This window comes from Myotis lucifugus, unplaced genomic scaffold (assembly GCF_000147115.1).
Source record: "Myotis lucifugus unplaced genomic scaffold, Myoluc2.0 scaffold_522, whole genome shotgun sequence".
NCBI classification, from domain to species: domain Eukaryota; kingdom Metazoa; phylum Chordata; class Mammalia; order Chiroptera; family Vespertilionidae; genus Myotis; species Myotis lucifugus.
Window position 1 is genome coordinate 391053 of NW_005871570.1, and position 23712 is coordinate 414764.

The following is a 23712-nucleotide window of genomic DNA, read 5'->3' on the forward strand; positions in this document are numbered from 1 at the left end:
GGGTATAGATCTCTACTCAGTCACTACATGTTCTGTGTCCATGGAAAGCTCAGGGCCACCGCCTGAGGAGTTTGTGCAAAAGCGCCCAGGAATTCCATGGAATTACCTGCTAATTCACGAATGTCACCTCCCGTAAGTGGCAGGTGAGGCGTGAGTGCTGGTGAGCAGGTTTCTGTTCTGAGGGTCTCTCTCATCTTCTACAAGGTAAGTGGAGGGCTTCTACCCTGGACATGAAGCACATCACCTGGATCTTCATACGGTGACTAAACGCATTTGGGGGACACTATGCATTCCCAAGCATTATTTATTAAGTTTATGTGTTTGAATATCCAGGTTTTTCAACCTTTAAGAGCGCAAAGTTGACGGAACCATTTAAACCGCATCATTCATCACGGGACTTAGATACTAATGGGCAGTGTTGGTGAATGAGTGACGTGTGAAAATCTGAATGGAGAGTCACCACTGGATTCTGGAAACGTTTCCAAGAAGAAGCAAACTGGAGTAATTTTAGTGTCACTCTGTCTTTAGGGGAGTGTTAGGGGTTCAGTGTTATCTTGTTCAAGACGAGGAGTAGGAACCAGACCAGGTCTATGCAATGATACCCTATAGCTTTACCGCAATACAATAGACACTTTGGCACATTTTTGTTGTTTTTAACTTTATATCTGTGGGATTTACAGATGCATGTTTGGGAAGAGAGAAGAAGCTGTGGGAGAACCATGTACTTGAATCTGCCCGGGGACTGGCTGTGCACTGGGGGCTGGTGGGGCTACATTTGAGAGACCCTCCCTTGCTCCTTGGTCTGGAACATCCCCGGCGGGTGCTGCATCCTCAGTGTGGAGACGAGTCCAGCACCGAGTAGATGCTCAGCGACCCCGTCCGCTGCAGGAAGAGCGGGTGACTCTACAGAATGCCTCCCAGTGCCTGGAGCTGAGCAAGGGCTACGCTGGACATGGAGTGGAACTGAGTCCAATCCTCAGCCCAGAGAAGCAAGACTGGCCACAGACAAAACTAGCTGAGGCGTGGACACTGCTAGTGACTGAGCAAATCGCCATCATTCTGCTAATGTCTTCTTCCTCCCTTCCGGGATGAATAGGAGAGCCCCCTGGGGCCCGTTCACCTGCTTGGCAGAGCAGGCCCAGGTCCTGAGCAGGAGTGGGCTGTATCTGGGGGCTCAGCTGTGTTTGCTCAAACTCAGGTGAGTGTGCACCAGGAGGCCACACCCACTCCGAGGGGCTGAAAGATACCTCAGGCCAGAAAGGAGGCGGGGCCCAAGGGCAGGGGTGCAGAAGGAGGCGGGGCCCAGGGGCAGGGGTGTAGGAGGAGGCAGGCCTGGGGGCAGGGGTGCAGGAGGAGGCTGGGGAAGGACAGCAAGGTTGGATGTGGGTGTGGGTCTCCACAATCTTGGCTCCCAAGCAGTGAGCAGACCTAGGAGGCCTTTCCTGTTAGGGCCACAATGCAGGTGGGCACCTGTCATGCTCACAGAGGGGTGATCAGCCTGGCTCAGCGACACCCACCATCCGAAAGCAAAGTCACCCACATGAATTTGACCTAAGAAACATCTGGCCTCAGTCTTGCCACCACCTGAGCAGGTACTTTGCCCAAATAGGAGACTTTCTGTACTAAAACTTGAAAGAAAAAACAAACATAAAGAAACAAGAAGAATGAGGAAAAAGAAGCAGGGGGAGGGGGAGGGGGAGGGGGAGGAGGAGAAACAGGAAGAGGAGGGCACAGACATGGATATGATGGCTCCTCAGGGGGCGAGGGCATCCCCCTCAGGCACCCTCCATTCCTCTGATCGCCCTGGGAGGCCAGCTACGGGAACTTAGGAAGTTTCCCTGCTGAGTTCTGTTGGAGAATCAGAGGCCAACCTACCAGCATCTACATCACCTAGAACTTTCTAAATACAGACCAAGCTTTTGGTGCTGCCTGCAGAGGTTTGACACGGGTACTTATAATTAGGAAAACACACCTATGCCTAGATTTTCCAAGCACCACCCCCTCTTACACCTCCAGTTGCTTTTTGGGGACGCGATGCCTTCAAGAGCTGCACACACCTGTTAACATGCTGGCTGAGAGATAGGAACAGAAGGACGTAGGAAAAGAGGAAACTGTTCAATGATAAAGACACACCCACCATGTCCTGAACCCACATTGGGACCCGGGCCTGCAAATTCCATTGCATCTTTTGGGGCAAACGCAAGGCCGCCGTTTCATCCTCTTACCTCCGTCCATGAGGTTGGCCCAGTAAATGACTCTGAAGCCCTGGAGGATTCCGTTCAGAGCTTCCTTGGAAAGTGTGGACCAGGATATTGATATGCTTTCCGGTGATGTTGCTATGGCTTGGACATTTTCAGGGGGGTAACTGGGCACTGCAATGAAATAATTAGCGTCTGTAATAACGGTGGTTGGTTTTATTAGCAGAGCAATACGAGTACTGAATAAGCAACATTAGTTTCTTGTATCAATGCGCAAACCCAAGAAAACAACTGCACTCAATTCCCGGAATGAAGGGAAACTGAGCACCATTCCCCCTGTGCAAATATTATGAGTGACTCAGTAGACTATCATGAGTTCATGCATATGTCCTAATAGACTGCCACCGTCTCTCTTTCCAGATGAACTACTTCACTCTAAGGAGGCCGCCCCCGGCTCAAGGAGCTGTGAACACGCCTGTTCTTACTCCTGAGTGAAGGCCAGTGTTGTATTTACTTTGTGCAATACGTCCCCTCGCTTTGGTAATATCTGGGATGTAAACTGGAAGTCTAGCTCCTGAAAAGTGTTAAAAAGCAGGCCATGTCATCACAGCTCATTTACCGCCCCATCCGCCCCCACAGCCCCCTTTCAATACTAAAACATTCTGTCAGGGGAAGGAGAGAAACTGGACCACGATGCAGGTTAGGAAACTATTTGAAGTATTTTCCCACATGGAGCTTAGGCAAACCTTAAATGCTGCATGTAGGAGAGGGGATGAAATACTGACTGAGCCACACGCATCAAGGGAAAATGAGCATCAAAGCATAAACCCAAGGGCAGACATGGCAAGGATTGTGGAGGCGGACACACAGCCCCAGTCTTTAAGCCTCCAGTTACCTAAGACTTCTCTTTCTCTAAAAAATGGTCAGCAATTCTCAATAGACGTCAGCAATTTCTTCAAAAGAGGAAATTGTGCATTGATAAAGCAACATCTCAAACCTATGACCAAGGGGGTAAATGCACAACAAATATTGCAGTGCGTGCTTGTTGCCTTCCTACCTGCTACTCATTCCTGCAGCTAACCCCACATCTCATCTCTGCACCCACAACGCCCTGCCTCCGGACACCAGGGTGCTCTGTCTTTTCAAGCACTCCCACCAATCCTGGCTTTTAGGTTTCCTTCACTGTCCTGAAAAGCGAGAATGAATTCTTATGGTCACTAGGGGGCGCTCCAGCACCGTGAGATTTGCTCCAAAGTCCACTCATGTGTGTTCCCTGATCTCAGATGCTTGAAAATAGAAAGCAATCATAAAAAAGAAAGAAAAAAAAAATCCTCCTGAACATTGATTTGGGAGGAATTCTTAGAAAACCGGATTTCTGCATCCTGGTCAGACTTTTGCAGTCAGAGGGAGAGCATGGTGTCCCTGGGGAAAAGCCCAATTCTTGTTTGCAAATGAAGGAGAAAGATGCTGGAGAGGAAATGGATTTTGGCTTTTCAATCCAGACATGTCAAGGGCGGGACCCAATCAATGCAGGGCTGGAGTGAATAAGGGCAAGCTCCCCCATGGAGACCCCGCCCACCCGCAGGCCAGCTGCCTCATCACTGCAAAGCCAAGGGCTGGGGCCAGGCTGTGGGGAGCCAGCGCCCCAACCAGAACAAACCCTGGAGGAAGGAAAGCCAGGAGCCGCGGCCCTGCCCCTCGGACCTACCATCCTCGAGGGTGGTGGTGATGATTTCCTGAGAAGAAGGCCCCGTGCCGGCCCGGTTACACGCCTGCACCACCAGGCCGTACTGGGTGAACTTGTTGAGGTTGTCCAGGGTGTAGATCTCGCTGTCCCCGGTGGTGTCGATGCTGATGATGTTGAACTGGAAGTTGCCCCCCGTGCTGTACTCGCGGTAACCGATTTGGTAGCCTCGGATGATCCCATTTTGCAAATGTTTCTTGGGAGCCTGTGCAGGAAAGGAAAGAAGATGCTAAAGAAGACTCCACGGGAGGGAGAGCAGCACCCACCCGTTTGGTAGGGAAGCAAAAAGGAAATCGAATAACCACGGGAATGATATCAACAGGGTGTAGTCATGGGAACCGAGTCAGGAGAAGCCACCGCACGTAGAGGGCCTGCTCTCCGTTATGGCTCTTCCTTTTCCTGGATGAATGCAGCAGGCGGTCCTGACCGCAGCCCGGTGACACAGCGCCACTCCGCCCCCAGGGACACAGGAGGCCACACAGACATGAGGGACAGGGTGGGATCTGGCACGGGGCCTGTGCCCTCCACCCCTCCTCATGCTGCCGTGGCTGACTTCTCTAAGTGTTTTGGAAAGATGGCTTGTGTTTGTGGGGTCTCAGCGTACACCGGCCATCACCAGGTCACCCGGCAAAGTCTACTGAGCTGGGCACTCGGCCAGATAGTTCCCAGCACTGGGGGACAGAATTTTTTAAAATATGTTTTTATTGATTTTAGAAAGAGAGGGAGAGGGAGAGAGAAACATTGATGTGAGAGAAACAGTGATCGGTTGTCTCCTGTACCAGGGGACCTGTGCCCTGGGCATGTGCCCCAACCAGGAATCGAACCAATGACCTTTTGGTGCACAGGACGATGCTCAACCAACTGCCACAGTGGCCAGGGCCAGAACTGTTTTTAAAAAATGGCTTCTTCTTTCTTTTTTTTTTTTAATAATTAAATCTTTATTGTTCAGATTATTACATTTGATCCTCATTTTCCCCCATAACTCCCCTCCTCCCAGTTCCCACCCCACCCTCCGCCCTCACTCCCCACCCACTGTCCTCATCCATAGGTGCATGATTTTTGTCCAGTCTTTTCCCGCAACTCCCACACCCCTTTCCCCCCCCAAGAATAGTCAGTCCATTCCCTTTCTATGTCCCTGATTCTATTATAATCAACAGTTCATTCTGTTCCTCAGATTATTTATTCACTTGATTCTTAGATTCGCTTGTTGATAGATGCGTATTTGTTGTTCATAATTTGTATCTTTACCTTTTTCTTCTTCTTCCTCTTCTTAAAGGATACCTTTCAGCATTTCGTATAATGCTGGTTTGGTGGTGATGAACTCCTTTAGCTTTTCCTTATCTGTGAAGCTCTTTATCTGACCTTCAATTCTGAATGATAGATTTGCTGGATAAAGTACTATTGGTTGTAGGTTCTTGGTATTCATCACTTTGAATATTTCTTGCCACTCCCTTCTGGCCTGCAAAGTTTCTGTTGAAAAATCAGCTGACAGTCGTATGGGTATTCCCTTGTAGGTAACTGAGTTTCTTTCTCTTGCTGCTTTTAAGATTCTCTCTTTGTCTTTTGCTCTTGGCATTTTAATTATGATGTGTCTTGGTGTGGTCCTCTTTGGATTCCTTTTGTTTGGGGTTCTCTGCGCTTCCTGGACTTGTAAATCTATTTCTTTCACCAAGTAGGGGAAGTTTTCTGCCATTATTTCTTCAAATAGGTTTTCAATATCTTGCTCTCTCTCATCTTCTGGCACCCCTATAATTCTGATGTTGGTACGCTTGTAGCTGTCCCAGAGGCTCCTTACACTATCTTCACACTTTCGGATTCTTTTTTCATTTTGCTTTTCCGGTTGGGTGTTTTTTGCTTCCTCGCGTTTCAAATCTTTGACTTGATTCTTGCGCTCCTCTGGTCTGCTGTTGGGAGTCTGTATAATACTCTTTATTTCAGTCAGTGTATGCTTACTTTCTAGTTGGTCCTTTATCACACCATCGAGGGTCTCATTAGATTTCCTGTACATCTCATCAAGTTTATCGACAGACTCTAGAAGCCTCTTGAGAGACCTCAAAAGTGTGGTTTTGAATTCTATATCCAGTACCTGCTTTCCTCCGGTTCTGTCCTTTGTGGCCTGTTTCTTTGTCTTGGCATTTTTTTATGCTTCGCTGTGTTGATAGAGTGGCTTTCCATGTTAAGTGTCCCAATTACCTGAGGTAGACACTCTTGGTGCACCCCCTTGTGGTCTCTGTGAGCAGTCTTGTTGTAGTCAAGCCTTGATTGTTGTAGGTAATTACTACTTGACCTCCAGTCCAACTGGCTGTCGCTTCTTCCTTCTTGGGGCTCACACTCTAAATGGAAATTCCAGAGTAAAGGCGTTTCCAGGTTGGAAGCTGGATATGGAGGGGAGTCCACTGCTCACAGGGAGGCCCGTGCCACTTTGGATCATTTACAGCGATTTAAACTGGACAGGGAGAGGCCCGAGTTAGCTTTTCTCTGCTAATGGCGAAGGGTCCGCTCAGTCAAAGGCAGGGCAATTTTGGCTGACGTGTTGGCCTTTTAAGAGAAACCAGATTCTTCTCAAATATGTTATGGAAACACCATCAAAGGGATGCTGTAAAGTAATAAAGGTTTTGTAGACTTTCAGGCAGTCAATAGACATGTGTGTGTGTATTTAAGTGTGCATATGTGCATTTGTGTTATGTATTTGTGTGCTTATATGTGGGAGTGCATGCATATGTGTGCATGACTGTGCATGCATGTGTATGTATGTGAGCACATGTATGTGCATGTGTGTGTGTATGTCAGTACAAACCATGGGTTTTGATCTCTCAGGTCTCTGAAATGTGTTCTCTGCCCTAAAAATGCTTAGCAATCCAGTTGGAGAGAGGAAACAAACACTTCAGGGACCATAGAGAAATCTGAAGTGTCCTAGTGTGCGGGAGTGGACGGTGAGGGCCAGCAGGCTTCCAGAAGTGGTTCGAGGAGAGTGGTCCGCAGCAGCCAGAAGAGGCGGACCCCAGGTGGGCATGGAAGGGGAGGGGAGGTAGATGGAGACTGCAGAAAGGGGTGGGGATAGGATAAAGCATGGGAGGTGCCTAAAGCACAGCCCTGGGCATGCAGACAGGGGAGCTGCCTGGGGGGGAGGGACTAGTCCTTGGCCAGCAGACAGGTGCACGAGGAAGTCCACATGAGAAGGCAGAAGAAGGCGTGAGCAGCAGCGGCATGAATGAGCTCAGCAAATATTTATGGATTTGCCTAACAGGCCAACCTCCCACTGGGATCAGATGCCTCCAGCTGCCTTCAGGTGAGAGTCCGAGCTCCACAAAGAGCAGTAACATCACATTTCTCTTTAGAGTAAGTTTCCTCCTTTACTTGGATTCCCATTGCTTTCCTCAACTGCTCCGATTTCATGCATTAACATGATGTTAACAGGTATCAATGAGACCGTCATGTGAACCATGGCTGCTTCAGTCGAGGTGGCACCATTAGACCCGGACTAACTGTTGTTATAAGCAAATGTCTACGCCAAGCACGTCAACCTCAAAGGCTCACACGGGCCAAATAAACGAGGCATGTGATCTGCGGGCCGCGAGTTTGACATGCTTGTGCAGTCCTGTTTTCACATGAGTAACTATGACTGTTCACTTTGCTTTGAAATCCCATATGAAGATTTTAGATGTTGAGAATTTGATTACCTGGAATTTGTTTACCTAAACCACTTGAATCATTTAAATAATTATTACAATTAATTTTCCTGCAAAAGTAATCTAAAAGTCAAATTTAAAACAAAGATACTTCTATTTCACATGGTTTTTAAATATGAAATACAGTGACCCCGATATAAAGGCTATGTTTTTTAAAAATTAGGTTTACGCCCATTAAGGATCCTAATTTTTCAATGGAATCCCTGTGAAGTTATTTTTTTTAATTTATTTTTTTTTAATTTAAGATTTTTAAAGAAGAGAGGAAGGGAAAGGGAGAGAGAAAAATATCCATGAGAAAGAAACATCTACCGGCTGCCTCCTGCACTGGGGATCGAGCCTGCAACCTGAGCACATGCCTTGACCCGGAATCCAACGCCAGCCACCCTTTGGTGCAGGGGAGGATGCCCGACCAGCTGAGCCACGCCGGCCCCGGCTCCCTGGGAGGCTTTAAGTCGCCCTCAGACACCAAGTCCAGATCCCAGCACGGGGCAATGAAGTCAGACCAAGACAAAAGCATGGGGAGCGGGGGGAATGCCCACAAGAACACGTCTGCAGTCACCAGTTTAGCAAAACCCTCTGCAAGTGGAGGGACTTGCTTGCCGACATTTAGCCCTTTGGTCTTGGGGGGATGAATCACACCTGTGATCTGTTTGCACAGGTTGGTGGAGAAATCTCACTGCCCCCCCCCCATGGGTAGAAAACCCCCCAAAACCATTCTAACTCAGCACAGGTGGTTTCGTTCTGCTTGGTTTCAATATTTTGTTAAAAATAAATAAATCTTGCCCGCCCAGCGTGGCTCAGTGGTTGAGTGTCGATTTGTGAACCAGGAGGTCACAGTTCAATTCCCGGTCAGGGCACATGCCCGGGTTGTGGGCTCCATCCCCTATAGGGAGCATGCAGGAGGCAGCCGATCAATGAGTCTCTCTCATCATTGATGTTTCTCTCTCTCTCCCCCTTTCTCTCTGAAATAAAAAAAAAAACATTTAAAAATAAATAAATAAATCTGTACATTCTTCTTAGAACTAAATTTTGATCCTGCTAGTCCTAGAATGCCATACAATTTTTGTTTTGTTGGTTTTTTTTTTTTTTTTTGCTTGTCAGATTCTTCTGAGCCAATTTATTTGGACCCTGTCATCCAGTTATTTTCTTTCTAAAAACAAGGATTCCAGAGAGTTTGTTCACGTGCCCAGCCAGCTGGTGGGGAATGCATGTTTTCAATAAGGATCATTCCAGACAGACCTACAGATTCACAGCAAATCTCACCTCTTACTGCGCATTAAAGGAAGACTTTGGAAAGTACATGAGTGGAAAAAAATAAACCGAAACCCTTCACTCTGCAGCCGGAGTCAGCGGTCCGAGCCCCTCCAAGCGGGAGCCTGCTGGTCTTCCCAGACCGCGGGGTACCCAGGGTCCTGTGTTGGCCCTCGCTCAGGGCCCCTGGATGGACTGCAGTGCCAAGAGCAGGCCCTGCCTACTCACTGCCACGTTCCACACGTAAGAATTCAGTGTCGTTTCCTATTGAATGCTCCTCTTCCTTTCATTTACCTTTGGGTCCAGGAACGATCCCAGTTTTTCTTTTTGTCTCAGAATCTGCCACATGTGGCCCTCTGGGTCCCCTCCCCAGCCTGGCCTTTGTTTTCCTCCTGCCCTCTCTCTCTAAAGCAGTGGTTCTCAACCTTCTGGCCCTTTAAATACAGTTCCTCATGTTGTGACCAAACCATAAAATTATTTTCGTTGCTACTTCATAACTGTAATGTTGCTACTGTTAGGAACCGTCATGTAAATATCTGATATGCAGGATGGTCTTAGGCGACCCCTGTGAAAGGGTCGTTCAACCGCCAAAGGGGTCGCGACCCACAGGTTGAGAACCGCTGCTCTAAAGCCTTCTTCCACCCTTCCCAGTGCCCTTTCTCCAGCCTCCTCACCCCTCCCGCTTCCTTTGAGAAAAGGTCTCTTCCCATCTCCATGACAACAGTAGGACCTGTGTCTTGCGCGTCCATCCCCATCAGCCTGCAGCTGCCCAGGCAGATTCTCTGCTCCTAAGAGAGCTGGTGCCAGCAGGGATGTGCAGATGCGCAGGGCACCCTCTCTCGGATGTGAGTGATTAGAACAGGCATGGCTTCTTCGGAGAGCCGCAGCCAGGCCTGCTCCTGCCTCCCCCTCCCCCGCCCGCCGCAGGGACTGCACTTTGCAGGAAGCCAGGGCACTGCGGGGGAGCGCACAGCCTCCGCTGCAGAATTCCGCAGTCCATGAGCTCCTGCAGGCCGAGTGATTCCTCTGCAAAATGAATTGAAAATTCCCTTTGGATTCCTCCCAACTCAAGTGCAATGGACCCTGTCCCAGTTCCCTTTGATTACGGGGTGGGGGCTGCCTTCGCATCCCCCCCAGCCTTCCCTGCTCCTCAGTGTACACAGGCAGGAACCAGGCCTGGTCTGCATGAGGCCCCCTGTGTGTGTGTGGGGGGGGGGCGCTGTGGTGAGTCTGTGATTCAAGTACAACGTGGCATTTGCGGAGCTGAGGTTTGTGAGAAAGGGATATGGGAGAGGTGACTTTTCCAAACAGGGGCAGAGGGTCCCCAGAGAAGGGGGCACATCACCTGAGCCTGAAGGAAGACCAGCCATTGTGAGGACAGGGCGACAGAAGCAATCAGCATCTCCACTGCCCCCAGGAGCCAGAGGTGACCCAGGGGTGGAGAAGAACGCTCAGGGTGACCCTGCGGGAGGGACTGGGTGCTTGTCAGGGCGGGAGTGTGGAGGGAGCTCAGGAAACACTGGGGCCCACCCTGACCTTTGAGATCAGAAACACATGCGGGGGCCGGGGGCTGGTGACCTGCATTTTAACGAGCCCAACAGGGGATCCTGGTGCATGCTGGGGTCTGAGCACCTCGCTGTCACTGGGGAGTCATTAAGAGGCTGAGAATTGGCCTCACTTGGGATGGACGATTTAGCTAAGAAGCAATGACTCTGCAGTCCCTGCTTTTTCAGGTCACCGGTAACCCAATTACCTGGCCGCTCTCTGCAGAACGACAGGGAATGGATGCAAATAGGACTGGAGCCCTTCACAGCCCTGCAAGTCCCCCAGCAGCGAGGGGACACGCGGCACCTGGGGCTTGGCTGCAGAGGGGACAGGTGCCCTGCTGGACAGAGCAGAGCTGTGGCCCCACCAAGGACTCAGCACAGCCTCGCTAGGTGGATGGACCCCACCTTTGGAGGGAGTGATGCCAGAGAGGGAAGTCTCATGTCATTGCCTCCAGGCGTGTTTTCATTTCTGTCTCTTCTTAGAGTTGCATTACACTACATACAACATTCCCAACCCAGGTCTTATACAGTTAAGTATGGCCACGTGCCCCCCCTCCCCCACCATTGCCATCCACCGAGGGCTAGGAGAGTGAGGGAGGTCTGAAATAAAGACTGGGCACATGATCTGACAATGAGATGTGCTCGAACAACGAAGATATTTCATTCAGGTTGGAGAAATGATGATGAGTGACAGGAGGCTTGAAGGACACACCATCTCCAGAGGCCAAGAACTTTGACTTGTCGCCAATAGTCACCAAAATCTAGTCAGACTTGGCAGCGGAGGAGGAGGTGGCAGCCAAGGGTGTGTGGGGGCCGGGGACACAAATGTCGAATGTTAGAAACAGGTTCTTGGAATGTTCTGCAAAACGGGACTCTATTCAATTTCTAAACTGTAGAGTGGCTCCCATTTCATTCATTCACTCGTTCGCTCATTCACCCATTCACCAACACACATTGTTGAGTAGCTACTCTTGCTGGGTCCCTCCTTTTGGTGAATGTTGCTGTCCTTTGCATATCACACTGTCTGGTAGCCACATAGAGCATTTCTCTCCAGCCATAAGGGCTTATCCAGTGCCTGGCACCTGCCAATGACCACACAGAGGAACTCAGGGTACGTATGCCAACCAGGGAGCATTAGAAAGTGGAGGGCGCACCTGACCTGACACGTGCCCAAGTGCAGGTGGAACCAGGGTCTGTACAGACCCTGGGGGTGACACCAGAGGTCCCCCAAATCACACTTCCCTCCTCAGGATTCTCACTTCCGTCACTTCTGAAAGTCGGTAGTAATATGCCTCCTGAATTTTTCTGTTATTTACATAAAACAGGACTTATTTTTGAGTTTAGATTGTGACCAGCAGGGAAAACAGGACTGATGGTATTCCTTCAAAAGGCAGCATTGTTCTCTTTCCTGTGTTTCTGTGATTACTGAAAGCACAAAGAACTTTTATTTTGTCTCAACTTAAAATTGACAAAAGAATGTCCTAATGGAGGAACCCATCACAAGCATTGAAAAAAGGTAAAATCAATTTTCAAAGTTTCTAATACCAAGAGGAGTTTGGTCTTTAAATAAAGGACAGAAGGGTTCCTTGACATGGAGTGGGTTGATCACTTCTTAGTGCATTAGGGCAAGTGTATTGATATTAGTGACGTGGACCTGAGAGCAGATACTGTCTTTCTGTTCTGCTCAATGTAAGCATCAAGAAGAATGTGATGCAGGGAAATTGGACAGGCACATGGGAAAAATGAGACTAGACCACCAACTGACACCACACACAAGAATAAACTCAACATGGATAAAAGACTTACATGTAAGCCACAAAACGATAAGAATACTAGAAGAAAACATAAGCAGTAAAACTTCAGACAACTCTTGTAGCAATATTTTTGCCGATATTATCTCCTAGGGCCATGGTTGGCAAACTGTGGCTCACGAGCCACATGTGGCTCTTTGGCCCCTTGAGTGTGGCTCTTCCACAAAATACCACAAAATACCATGTGTGGGCGCACACGTACAGTGCGATTGAAACTTCGTGGCCCATGCGCAGAAGTCGGTATTTTGTGGAAGAGCCACACTTAAGGGGCCAAAGAGCCGCATGTGGCTTGAGAGCCGCAATTTGCCAAGCCGCAGTTTGCTGACCACTGTCCTAGGGCAAGGGAAACACAACAATTGGGAAAATAAGCAATTGGGACTATATCCAACTATAAGCTTCTTCACAGCAAAAGAAACGATCATCAAAATGAAAAGGGAACCCACTGTATGGGTGAACATATTTGCCGATTCATCTGATAAGGGGTTAATTTCCAAAATATATAAAGAACTCATATAACTCGACATCAGAAAGACAAAATAATCCAATTAAAAAACGAGCAAAGGACCTGAAGAGAACATACAGATGGCCAAGAGACATGAAAACATGCTCACCGTCACTGATCATCAGAGAGGTGCAAATTAAAATGACAGTGAAGTATCACCTCACACCTGCCAGAAGCGCTGCTATCAATAAGTCAACAAACAGCAAGTGCTGGCGAGGATGTGGAGAAAAGGGAACGCTCATGCACTGCTGGTGGGAATGCAGACTGGTGCAGACTCTGTGGAAAACAGTATGGAGTTTCCTCAAGAAATTAAATATGGGACTACCTTTTGACTCTGATCTCCAGTGAATATATCTTAAGGATCCTGAAACATCAATCAGAAGGAAGATATGCACTCTTATGTTCACAGAGCATTACTTACAGTACCCAAGATCTGAGAACAGCCCAAGTGCCCATCAGCAGATGAGTGGATAGAAAAGCAGTGGCACATTTTCACCATGAAATACTATGTGGCTGTAAAAAAGAAGGAACTCTTACCTTTTATGACAGCATAGAGGGACCTGGAGAGTATTATGCTAAGTGAAGTAAACCAGTCAGAGAAAGACAAGGACCATATGACCTCACTTATATGTGGAATCTACTGAACAAAAACTGACGAGCAAAATTGAACCAGAGGCACGGACACATGGAACAGACTGACAGTGTCAGGGGGATGGGGTGGGGAGGACTGAATAAAGAAGGTGGAAGGGTTAGCAAAGAACCTGCATGCATAGACATGGACACAGACAACGGCGTGGTGAAGGCCAGGGAGGGTAGGGCAGGGGCTGGGTGGAGGAGGGCAAAGGCGAGGGAGGGTGGGAAATGGGGGACATCTGTAATGGTGTTAACAATAAAAATTTAAAAAAAAAACAGAATGTGGAAATCGATGCAGAAAAGTCTCCCAGGACAGTTGGCGCATGTTGCCCTGGCCAGAGAGCCTCCTGCCCCAGGCCCTGAAGCACTCTGTCCAGCGTTTTATTTTTTAATATACTTTTATTGATTTCAGAGAGGAAGGGAGAGGGAGAGAGATGGAAACATCAATGGTGAGAGAGAATCATTGATGGCTGCCTCCTGCACGTCCTCTATTGGGGATCGAGCTAACAACCCAAACGTGTGCCCTGACCGGGAATTGAACCATGACCTCCTGGTTCATAGGTCGATGCTCAACCACTGAGCCACCATGTCCAGGCTCTATCTAGCATTTTATTTTATTTATTTATTTTGTATGTGGTTTTTTTTTTTCTGTCCAACATTTTAAATGATGAAGGTAACATCAGACTGTTTGCCTTGCCTTGGGAGAGATGTCTGCGACATAGCAGATGTCACTTGATGTCTATGGAATTCTTGTTTAGACATAGGTTTTCTTTTACTTTACATTCTAGATCTGCGCTCCAAGTACTAACTTATCTACCTCATTCGATTTCTCTGATAAAATGAGAAAAGTCACCAGCAAGTTGGCTCCATGACAGCTAAGAAAATTAAGCACATTAAATAGTGTGCGTTCATCCGCTCACTCCACGGATTCCATTCCATTCATGTACAGTCATGTGCTGCTTAACGACAGGACATGTTCTGAAAAATGTGTCCTTAAGTGATTTTGTTGTTGTGTGAACATCACAGAACACACTTACACAAACCTCGGGGGCCAGCCCACTGTGCACCTGGGCCGTGCGGCTTACCACCTTGGTATGTGCGGTTCGTCATGGACAGATGTCCTTATGCCATATTCACTTTAATTTGATCTTCAGGTTTGTTCTCTGTGAAAAGTGGAGTCGGTATTTTATGAGAACCAGTAAAACTATACCGGAGGCAGTCTTCTGAATGTTTTTCTTGAAATGACTACTTATTTATCTGTTACTAGGTTATTTAAAATAAAAATCTTATTCATCAGGAAAATTTCATAATATTTGCATTTACGGGGACATCTTTGCTATCAGAAAGGACCCTGCTGCCCAGAGCCATCAGAGGGTCGAGCATCCAGAGTGGGGATCAAATCTGGGCTGTTATTCAAGGACCGACCTACAGACTCTAACTGCTCTCATGTCCTCCGTTCTCACGGTTCTCAAGCCCGTGCTATGAGCTGAGCAGGAAGAGGACATGCCGCTGAGATGTGCTGTTATCTATTTGTCTGTGACGTAAGGGAAAGGGCACTCGGATTGGCACTGGTGAAAAGGGTTCAAGTCTCGGCAATGACAAAGCAACTCGCTCAAGGTCATTTTTATTGATGTAGAGACCAGAAGATACCTAATTTTCTTGAAGTCCAATCCTCAGTCACCTTCACACTATGTCACAGTATTCTTATTATACACAATTTACTTGCTGCAGATGCATTTAATTTATGCTAATCCTACTTTATGCATAATGTAATGGCATATTGTCCAGTTACATTTGTACATATACTCCTCATTTTTCACTGTAAATATAACATGGTCATACACATCTATGACACTAAGTTTTCATTGCTAAAGTTACTTATAGTATGCTTACTAGAAGATTAAGTAATTTTTAGTATTATCCTGACCATGAGCATTTTTTATCCCAATAGCCTAACTTTAGAACTTAATCCACTTGTAAAATCTGATGTTGATGCACTAAATCAAGAAAGACCTAGGGCTGCTCATCAATAAAAGTCCAGAGTGTGCCCAGCCAGCATGGCTCTGTGGTTGAGCGTTGACCTACGAATCAGGAGGTCATGGTTCAATTCCTGGTCAGGGCACATGTGGGCTCCATCCCCAGTGTGGGGGTGTGCAGGAAGCAGTCAATCAATGATTCTCTCTCATCATTGATGTTTCTATCTCTCTCCCCCACTCCCTTCCTCTCGGAAATCAATATTAAAAGTATATTTTTAAAAAGTCCAGAGTACTCTTTTAGTTGTAGCCTTGGTTCCTATTCATTAATCTTACTTGCATTTCTGATAAAAGTTCTCTAAGTAAAAGAAAACAAGACCATCCTTGCTTCCCAGCTCCTCGTAACTCTGCTAGTTTATAACCGAACCATCTAAAGAGAACGGTGGAAGTGCCCACCCTCTGATGTCCTACACGGTGCCGGGTTTACCCAGGCTCAATGCAAAGCTTTCAGAAGAAACCATCTGAAAGGATTGCCAACTGGGGAATGTACATGGCCTTGGTCCTAGTCTTTAGTCCAAGTTCAATTTATGTCCTGTCAGGGTCCATTAGCTGGAGAGGGAGAGCTTCTACTGGGACTGGATGGAGACATGTTTCCTATGCTGAGTCCCAGCCAAGGTCTCCTCCCAGCACGACCGGGTGTCAGACCTGGATCTCACACTCTTGGCAGAGGAACTGCTTCTGTGAAGGTGGGCAGCATCTCCTCACTGCACTCGGAGGCAGGGAACCAAGAGAACTGCCTGCGGGGGTGGGAGGCCAGCCAGGAGCCGTGCACGGGCCGGCTGTTGGCTCTGCTCTGGGAAGATAACTGCGGTTCTTGGAGAAGACCAATCACAGGGCTAAACCTAGAGGGCTAATTCAATGGACAGATGGAGAGGGATGCAGACTCCACTCCAAATGATGCAAATAAGCAATGAGTGGCTTTATGAATGGTCTCTGTATAGTTTATATACCGGCAAAAAGTAAATGCATATCTAGTCAGGTAAGGCTTTCTAAGGAGTCCAGAAGTTTCCAAAGGAAAAACTGCCCTTCTTGATATAAATTATTTAACGCAAATGTGAATACTGGGAGTGATTCCTATATTTATTTAATAAAATTAACTGCTTCTACTGAGGATCTAGTGAACAAACAAAACATTCCCTCTACCTTCACAATGCTTATAGTCTAGTCATCTGTAAGAAGTCAAGAGAGAATGATCTTACTCTATAATGATGATCCAAAGATTTTGAAATTTTTTTTCTTTATAGTCTCTTGTTAGAGGGGAAAGACTCGTTAAAGTAAAGAGAGCTGACAGTCCCTTAAATACTTGTAGGCCATCAGGCTTTTTGATAAAGATGTTATAAATCCAACCCTAGCACCAACTTATTTGCTCATAAAAGAAAAGTAAATGTTTGCAATGTTTCATAGCCTAACGATTAAAGTAAGGGTGAAAAATTTAAGCAAAATTAATTCCACTGATATAGAAACATAGGGTGTTGACTTACTCAAGTTACTCTACTTATAATTTGATAAGAAAATGACAGTAGGTAAAAATGTACATTTTCCCCGTGTTCTCTAACTCTAATGGGGCTGGGGAGAATTTATAACACGAGGGTGGAAGGAATCAGAAAAGACACTGCTGAACCTTACTGTGCGTGAGCCACCACCTTGGCCCTGCGCAGGCACCCATGTATGAGTTGCTCAGAAGCCCACAGGCAGTGGGACAGCTGGGGTGGGGTCCTCACTGTGCTAGCCCCCCGATCTTAGGCAAGTCCTTCCAGCTTCAGGAACCCCCTCCTGAAACGGGGTCCTCCCAGTGCTCAGACCTAATGACAGGATCATGCAAGAGATAGGTGCGGCGCTTGGCAGAGAGCGGGTGCTCAGGAAGACGCCTTGCCCAGGACTCCCAGGATGCCCCCAGGCCAGCAGGTGCTCCTTTCCCAACACGCGTGCCATTTCCTGGAGGCAGAGGGGTTTCAATGTGGGAGTCGAGTGGAGCCCGCAGCTTATTAAGTCATTACAACGAAGGTCACTGGGCAGCGTATAATAAATTGTAATGAAGCCTCAATTAGTTAAAATTATTGGGAATTGTGGAGATATGGTGTTCTCATTGAAAGTATTTTTCAGATGGCTGATATTTAATTACGTCCCCAAATACTCAATATTCATACTTTATGGAAGGCATGTGTCTCTTCTGTAACAAGGCTTCCCCTAAATAAAATCTCGGCCAGAGGGTATGGCGCTGAGGCTCAAGAAAGTGGTAAAGTTGTCAGGATGTTTATCCTGAGTCCTCAGCCTCACCATTGTTTTCAGCACCGCAGTATTTAAGCAACTGAAAATTTCATTCTTTTCGGACAGCCCGTGGCTCTAAAAAAATTCCTCGTTCAAAAACAAAACAAAACACATTCACATCAATAGGAAAAATAACTCTGCCTGACGTCTCTCTGGAGAAATGTTTGCAATCAAAGATGAATGAGATGCTCCCTGCCTCTAAGGAGCCCAGAGAACAGCAGAGAGATGCAACCGAACGGATGCAGAAACCATGTGACTGTAACAGCAGGGAGCCATCTCCAAGAGTAACGGGTGACACAGAGGATTAAATGACTAATTCCACCTTGGAGATGCACACGTGGGCACAGAGAGAGGCACACCAGACCAGGGGGCTGAGGAAGGGCGACTGGACAGGTGATGGGAGAAGGTCATGAAGAGTGTGCGATGGCAGAGGAGAAGGAGAGAGGAGGACAGCTGGGGGGAGCTGCATGGTCCCCCAAAACTGGGGGAAGGACCGAGCGACAAACCTGAAACAGGCGTTGCAGCCTGACTTTGACCGGCCTAGAGCCTCTTTTGGGTTTTGGTCTCTATTCAGTAGGCCCTGAGTGCCTGTGCCAGACTTGATAATGTCAAAATTTGAAATGTTTTTTGACAAAAGAAATCCTACTAAAGAGGAAATATGCTAATTGACCCTCATGCCATCGCAAAGATGGCGGTGCCCACAGCCAATAAGGAGGGAATATGTTAATTGACTGCCCTGCCCTCAAAAATGGCGGTATCCACAGCCAATAAGGAGGGAATATGCTATTTGACTGCCCCACCCTCAATGATGGCGGTGCCCACAGCCATAAGATGGGGGCGTCCAGTCCCCTCATCCCTGCCGGGGCAGCAGGCGCGTGGCAAGGCTGGGCCTGCCGGGTCCAGCTGCTCTGCGCACCTGCCTCCAGAGTTTCCCAGGCCCCTCAGCCCCCCAGCTGCTCAGGGCCAGCCCGAGGCACAGGCAAGCCTTGGATGGTGGCTGCACAGGGCCACCCAAGGCTCATGTAACCAGGGCCAGCTGAGGCTTGCACTGCCGGCAGTGGCAGCAGCAGAGGTGTGAAGGGGCATCGCCTTCCCCTGAGGGCTCCTGGACTGTGAGAGGGGGCAGGCCGGGCTGAGGGAACCCCCCCTCCAGTGCATGAATTTTCATGCACCGGGCCTCTAGTAACCAATAAAAAGGGAAAACTGTTCATTTTGTTCAACAGAAGGTGTGTGTTACAGAAGTGTTGCTGGTACAATAATAGTTAAATTGAACATCTGTCTCCTGAGTTATAGAAAGGCCACTGCCCTGGCCATTAAGAGGTTTAGCAACTAAAGGAGCAATTTTCCCACCCAAACCCCAGGGCCCTTCTCCCCTCTATCATGCATCTCTCCTTTGAGTACATCATTTACTTCCCATCAGTGGCCCTGTGACCCTGAATGAATGAGTTTCCACCACAGACGTCTTACATACAATCCCGGTGTTTCCATCCCAACTGCCTGAGGTGGGCTCCCTCCTGGGCGAACATAACTTCTCCTTTCTTTCCGTCCTTCTTCCTCCTCCTTTCCTGCCACCTCCTGACATGAACTGTAAATCTGGAACTTTTCACATGAAGGAAAGGAAAGGCATACTTTATGCACCGTGTCATATCCCACTTTGCATCTGCTTTAGATGATGGATAAGCACACACAATTTGGTTGAGTGAGACACTTTCCTTACATAATTGGGCCAACGAACAGGCAGCCCTTACCTCATTCGGTGTGAGGTCAGCCACATGCCCGTCTGCGTGCGGACAGGCCGGTAAACAACCCCCGCTATGGAGACAGGTCACTGTTCTGTGAACAGCATCCTACCACCGGTTCACGATCTCATGGAAACAAGGCTTCCTCTGACTAGCCCACGCCATGTTCATCCTTTCGGTGTTCAGAGGAAATTGAACTGTAATTACTGACTTTGCTGCTGCATTTGATGGAGATGAAAGAAGGTAAAGCCTTTTAGAACCTGAAGAGTTCCCATGCTTGGTTACAAGGGCTCTGTGGACAGACCCCTCTCTCAAGCAGGACCCCACAAGCCTTAGGGGCCACAGCAATCGCTGGCCTTTTTCAGGGGCGCACACATGCAAGGGAACGAGGAGGGCGAAGTTTCACAGCCTTTCATCCAGCCAGAGTGAGTCAGGGTTCCGTTTGTAGAGTGGCCGGGACGCGTGAGGGGTTAGGGCTTGCTGAGTGCCTTTCATGACATGTGTGTGATGCTCACAGCTGGCGGATGTGCTCACAGAGATGAATGACACCCTTCCCCCACCGCGGCCGCACTGTCTGAGCAGCTGAACCATCACGGCCCGCTGCCCGCTGGCATCGCGACTCACTGACACAAAGGGGCCTGCTGCAGGGACTCGTGTTAACAACAAAGGGGTACCCACCCCTGCAATGAAAATCCCCTTTTAGACACACGTTGGTCCCTGAGTGGCAGGGCTCATGTTCCAAGGAAAAAACAAGGACGGGCTGGGTTTTATGGCTACAGGAGGGGTGCGCCTGGAAGACCTCACTGGCCCCCCTCCCCTTCCCTGAGTGAGAAGACAGAAAAAAGGGGGAGGCAAGAGGCAGGGAGAAAACCCAAGCGATGAGAGAAATCCGGAACTGGATTCGTGAGTGTGACTTCACAGAAGTTTTGACCCAACAACAGCACCCCAGATAAAGTGGGGTTTGGCCCAAGGTGGTTGTCTCCAAGAGCACATTATGGGGTGACTAGTTCCCAAGACAGTTTCACCCACCAGGTGAGTGACGCCAGGTGAGGTCCCTGGGGGAGTGATGCTAGTCTGTGACAAGCTGGCACCGGAATAAGACTCTACTGCTTGCTTTATTGGGAGCTCTGCTATGGAAACCTGGGCGGGACAAAGCAGCTGTCTGTCTGCACTTGGCTCAGGCTTCCTTCCTCTTCCAGCAATGGCCAACGCCCCCTGCTGGCCAGCAGCAGTCTGCACCTTGCAGCTGCATTTGGGGGACCACTGCATGGGATGCAGCCTGCTGGATGGTGCAGTCGCCGGTAAGGAAATGGTGGTGGTGGTGGTGGGGGTGGGGGGCGGGCTGGGGGGTGTGCTCAAGGACACAGCTAGCAGGTGGCACAGGGAGGACTTCTCTCCTTCCCGCCAGCTCAGTGGGCTCGCCACACACCGTGATTTGCCACTTAGGAAAAGCAATTAGAAACCGTCTCCCCTAGGGGGCAATCAGAGATGCATTCAGGCAGTCTTTCCACGATTTGTCTGGAGACCAGCACTTAGGACTCAATCAGGATTCAAAGAATAAAAATAAGACACAGCCACGTCACTCTCTGTGGATGTAGAATTTGCTGTCAAAGTATTAGAAATGTGGACACAGATCCTGGATTTTAAGAAAAGGGCTCTTAACCTAATTTGGCAGAACTGAATGTTAGTGTTTCGGCATCATAACAGGTAACATGAGAGAGAGGTGCTCGCCTCCATGGAAACGGTGCCGGGAAAGCAAGAGTCTGCGTGGTTTACCTTCCAGGTGACCCTGATGCTCTGAGACGAGATGGGCTCCAGGTGGACTTCCTGAGGTGGGCCATCAGGAGCTGAAAGACCAAAACCCACAGGCCGTTAGAAGCGGGTTCCACATGGACCAACACCTACACAGCAGGGCACAGGCCCAAGACAGGCCGCTCAGCACCAAGACGCATGTTGGAGGCACGCCAATCTGGCAGGGTCACTGTGCACTGAGTACCCCGGGGCTCTCCCGCTCCCGGGAAAAGTGACTCTCCAGGGCTGCCCTCACCTCCTTCTTCTCCATGGCCTCGGCAACTTGATTAGTAAACTCAAGTGTGAGCAAGTTAACGGGGTAAAACAAGACATTCCTTTTATAAAACTCTGCCTGTGGTGCTGTTGAGTGAATTCTCTTTCCCTTGGAAGTCTCTGTTAGTGACATGGCTTTGGGGCCGACCAGCTACTCAGAGGTACTGAGGCAAAAAAAGAAAGAATGAGACAGAAAGAATGAGAGAGACAGAGAGAGAGACAGAGAGAGAGAGAGAGAGAGAGAGAGAGAGAGAGAGAGACAGGATCCTTCTGCCTGAGTCTCTGTGTTTGCTTTAGTTCTTCATACTTTCCAATTACAAATTCTTGTTAGCTAGGTGCCATGGCCACAGATGGCAGAAGCAAAGTTAAAAAGCAAAAGTGTGCAACTCACACCAACCTATTTCTAATGGCTGTTGGATTCCAATTACATCCAGTTATAGTCAATTAGCATGTATTGGAAATGTACTGTGTGCTAAGTACATCGTGTAGAACTAAGGGATGTAGAGCATCCTTGTCCCCCTGAGTTTGTGATCTAACCAGGACAGACGAGATGACATGGCTATAGTCAAGTGTCATCTGAGAAGCAGAAGCAAACAGTGGCCCAGGAGTCAGTAGGGAGAGACCCCTCTGAATGGAAAGGTGTTGTTGGGTTGATTTCTGTGGACATGGCACCCTTTGTGGAAGGGTGAGGAGCATCGGGGGCTAAGAAAGCAGAAGTAGTGAGTGTGAGCTCATTGTGAAGAATTTGAAAGTGAAAGGAAGGGTAGAGATGAAGGTCAGATTGGAGACTGGCAAGGGCAAGGGAAATGTTTCCTGCTGGGGTCCAACCCCAGCAGGTCCAGGGGTCCCCAAAGGTGTGGACGGAGTCGGCGAAGAAGGAATGACACGAAGACAGCCTTCAGTTGATCAGCAGCCTAGTCAGGACCTCTAGCCAGGATCTCCAGCCAAAGTTCTGGTTAGGATCTGATCAGGATCTGATGAGGATCTGATGTTTATTGTCTTGTTACATCCATATTTATACCAGCCGATTTTAATCCTGTCAATTTCTATTACAAAGGTTAGGGCGTTTCTTATCTCCATTCCAGGGAGTAAAGATTATGTAGCTTAACTACCCGCCTGGCACTTAATTAAGGGGTTGTATTCCCTCCCTAACCTCAGGGAAAAATCCCCACCTGGGGAAACAACCTTTCTCAGAGAGGTGACCTTGGTTAAAACACATGGCACTAAGGAGAGCAAACATATTAAGAACAATATGCTATATATGCCAGGTCCCTTGAAACATATGCTGTGCAGATGTTTCTTTCCTGCAGCGACTGTGTCAAGCAGCAAGGATGGACCGGCTTCCAGCAGTTTCCCTTTTTTCAGAGAAAGGAGTTTTGAGCAATAACAGGAGGCACAGATGCTTCTCGTCTTACCAAGGGGTTATGTCCTAATGAACCCACTCAAAGTTGAAAACATTGTAAATGAAAATGAATTGAATACCACACTGTAGTCCAGTGGTGGGCAAACTCATTAGTCAACAGACCCAAATATCAACAGTACAACGATTGAAATTTCTTTTGAGAGCCAAATTTTTTAAACTTAAACTATATAGGTAGGTACATTGTTATTAACTTAATTAGGGTACTCCTAAGGCTTAGGAAGAGCCACACTCAAGGGGCCAAAGAGCCGCATGTGGCTCTCGAGCCGCAGTTTGCTGACCACGGCTGTAGTCTATGGTTGTTCACCTTTGTGATTGCGTGGCTGGGAGCTGTGGCTCCCTGTACCTCCCCAGCCTCACCAAAGTATCACACAGCATATTGCTAGCCCAGGAAAAGGTCAACATTCTCACTTGGAAGTATGGTTTCTACTGAATGCATATTGCTTTGGCACCATCATAAAGTCAAAAAATCAAAAGTCAGCCCCACCAGTGTGTTCAGTGGTTGGGCATCAACCCATGAACCAGGAGGTCATGGTTGGATTCCTAGTCAGGTCACATGCCCGGGTTGCAGCTCAATCCCCAGTGTGGGGTGCACAGGAGGCAGCTGATCAATGATTCTCTCTCATCATTGATGTGTCTATCTCTCTCTCCCTCTCGCTTCCTCTCTCTGAAATCAACAAAAACGTATTTTAAAAAATCATAAGTGGAACCATCCTACGTCAGAGACTGTCTGTGGATGCTAAGTTGGTGGGCATTTCAATCTTTTTCCCTGAGTTCAATTCAGACATTACCACTTAGTAGATGTGGGTGTTT

The 23712-nt window shown here is 48.2% G+C and overlaps 1 protein-coding gene across 1 annotated transcript in view; it reads right to left on the reverse strand.

The window, feature by feature from the left end:
- Positions 1 to 21477, reverse strand: part of DSCAM (DS cell adhesion molecule) — a 104264-nt gene extending 82787 nt beyond the window's left edge. The window contains exons 1-4 of the mRNA XM_006103939.3: positions 21405 to 21477; positions 21192 to 21262; positions 3907 to 4147; positions 2226 to 2372 (exon numbers count right to left, since the gene is read on the reverse strand). Coding sequence (XP_006104001.1) covers positions 2226 to 2372; positions 3907 to 4147; positions 21192 to 21262; positions 21405 to 21477 — 532 coding nt within the window. The remainder of the gene's footprint in view (positions 1 to 2225; positions 2373 to 3906; positions 4148 to 21191; positions 21263 to 21404) is intronic.
- Between the last annotated feature and the right edge of the window lie 2235 nt (positions 21478 to 23712).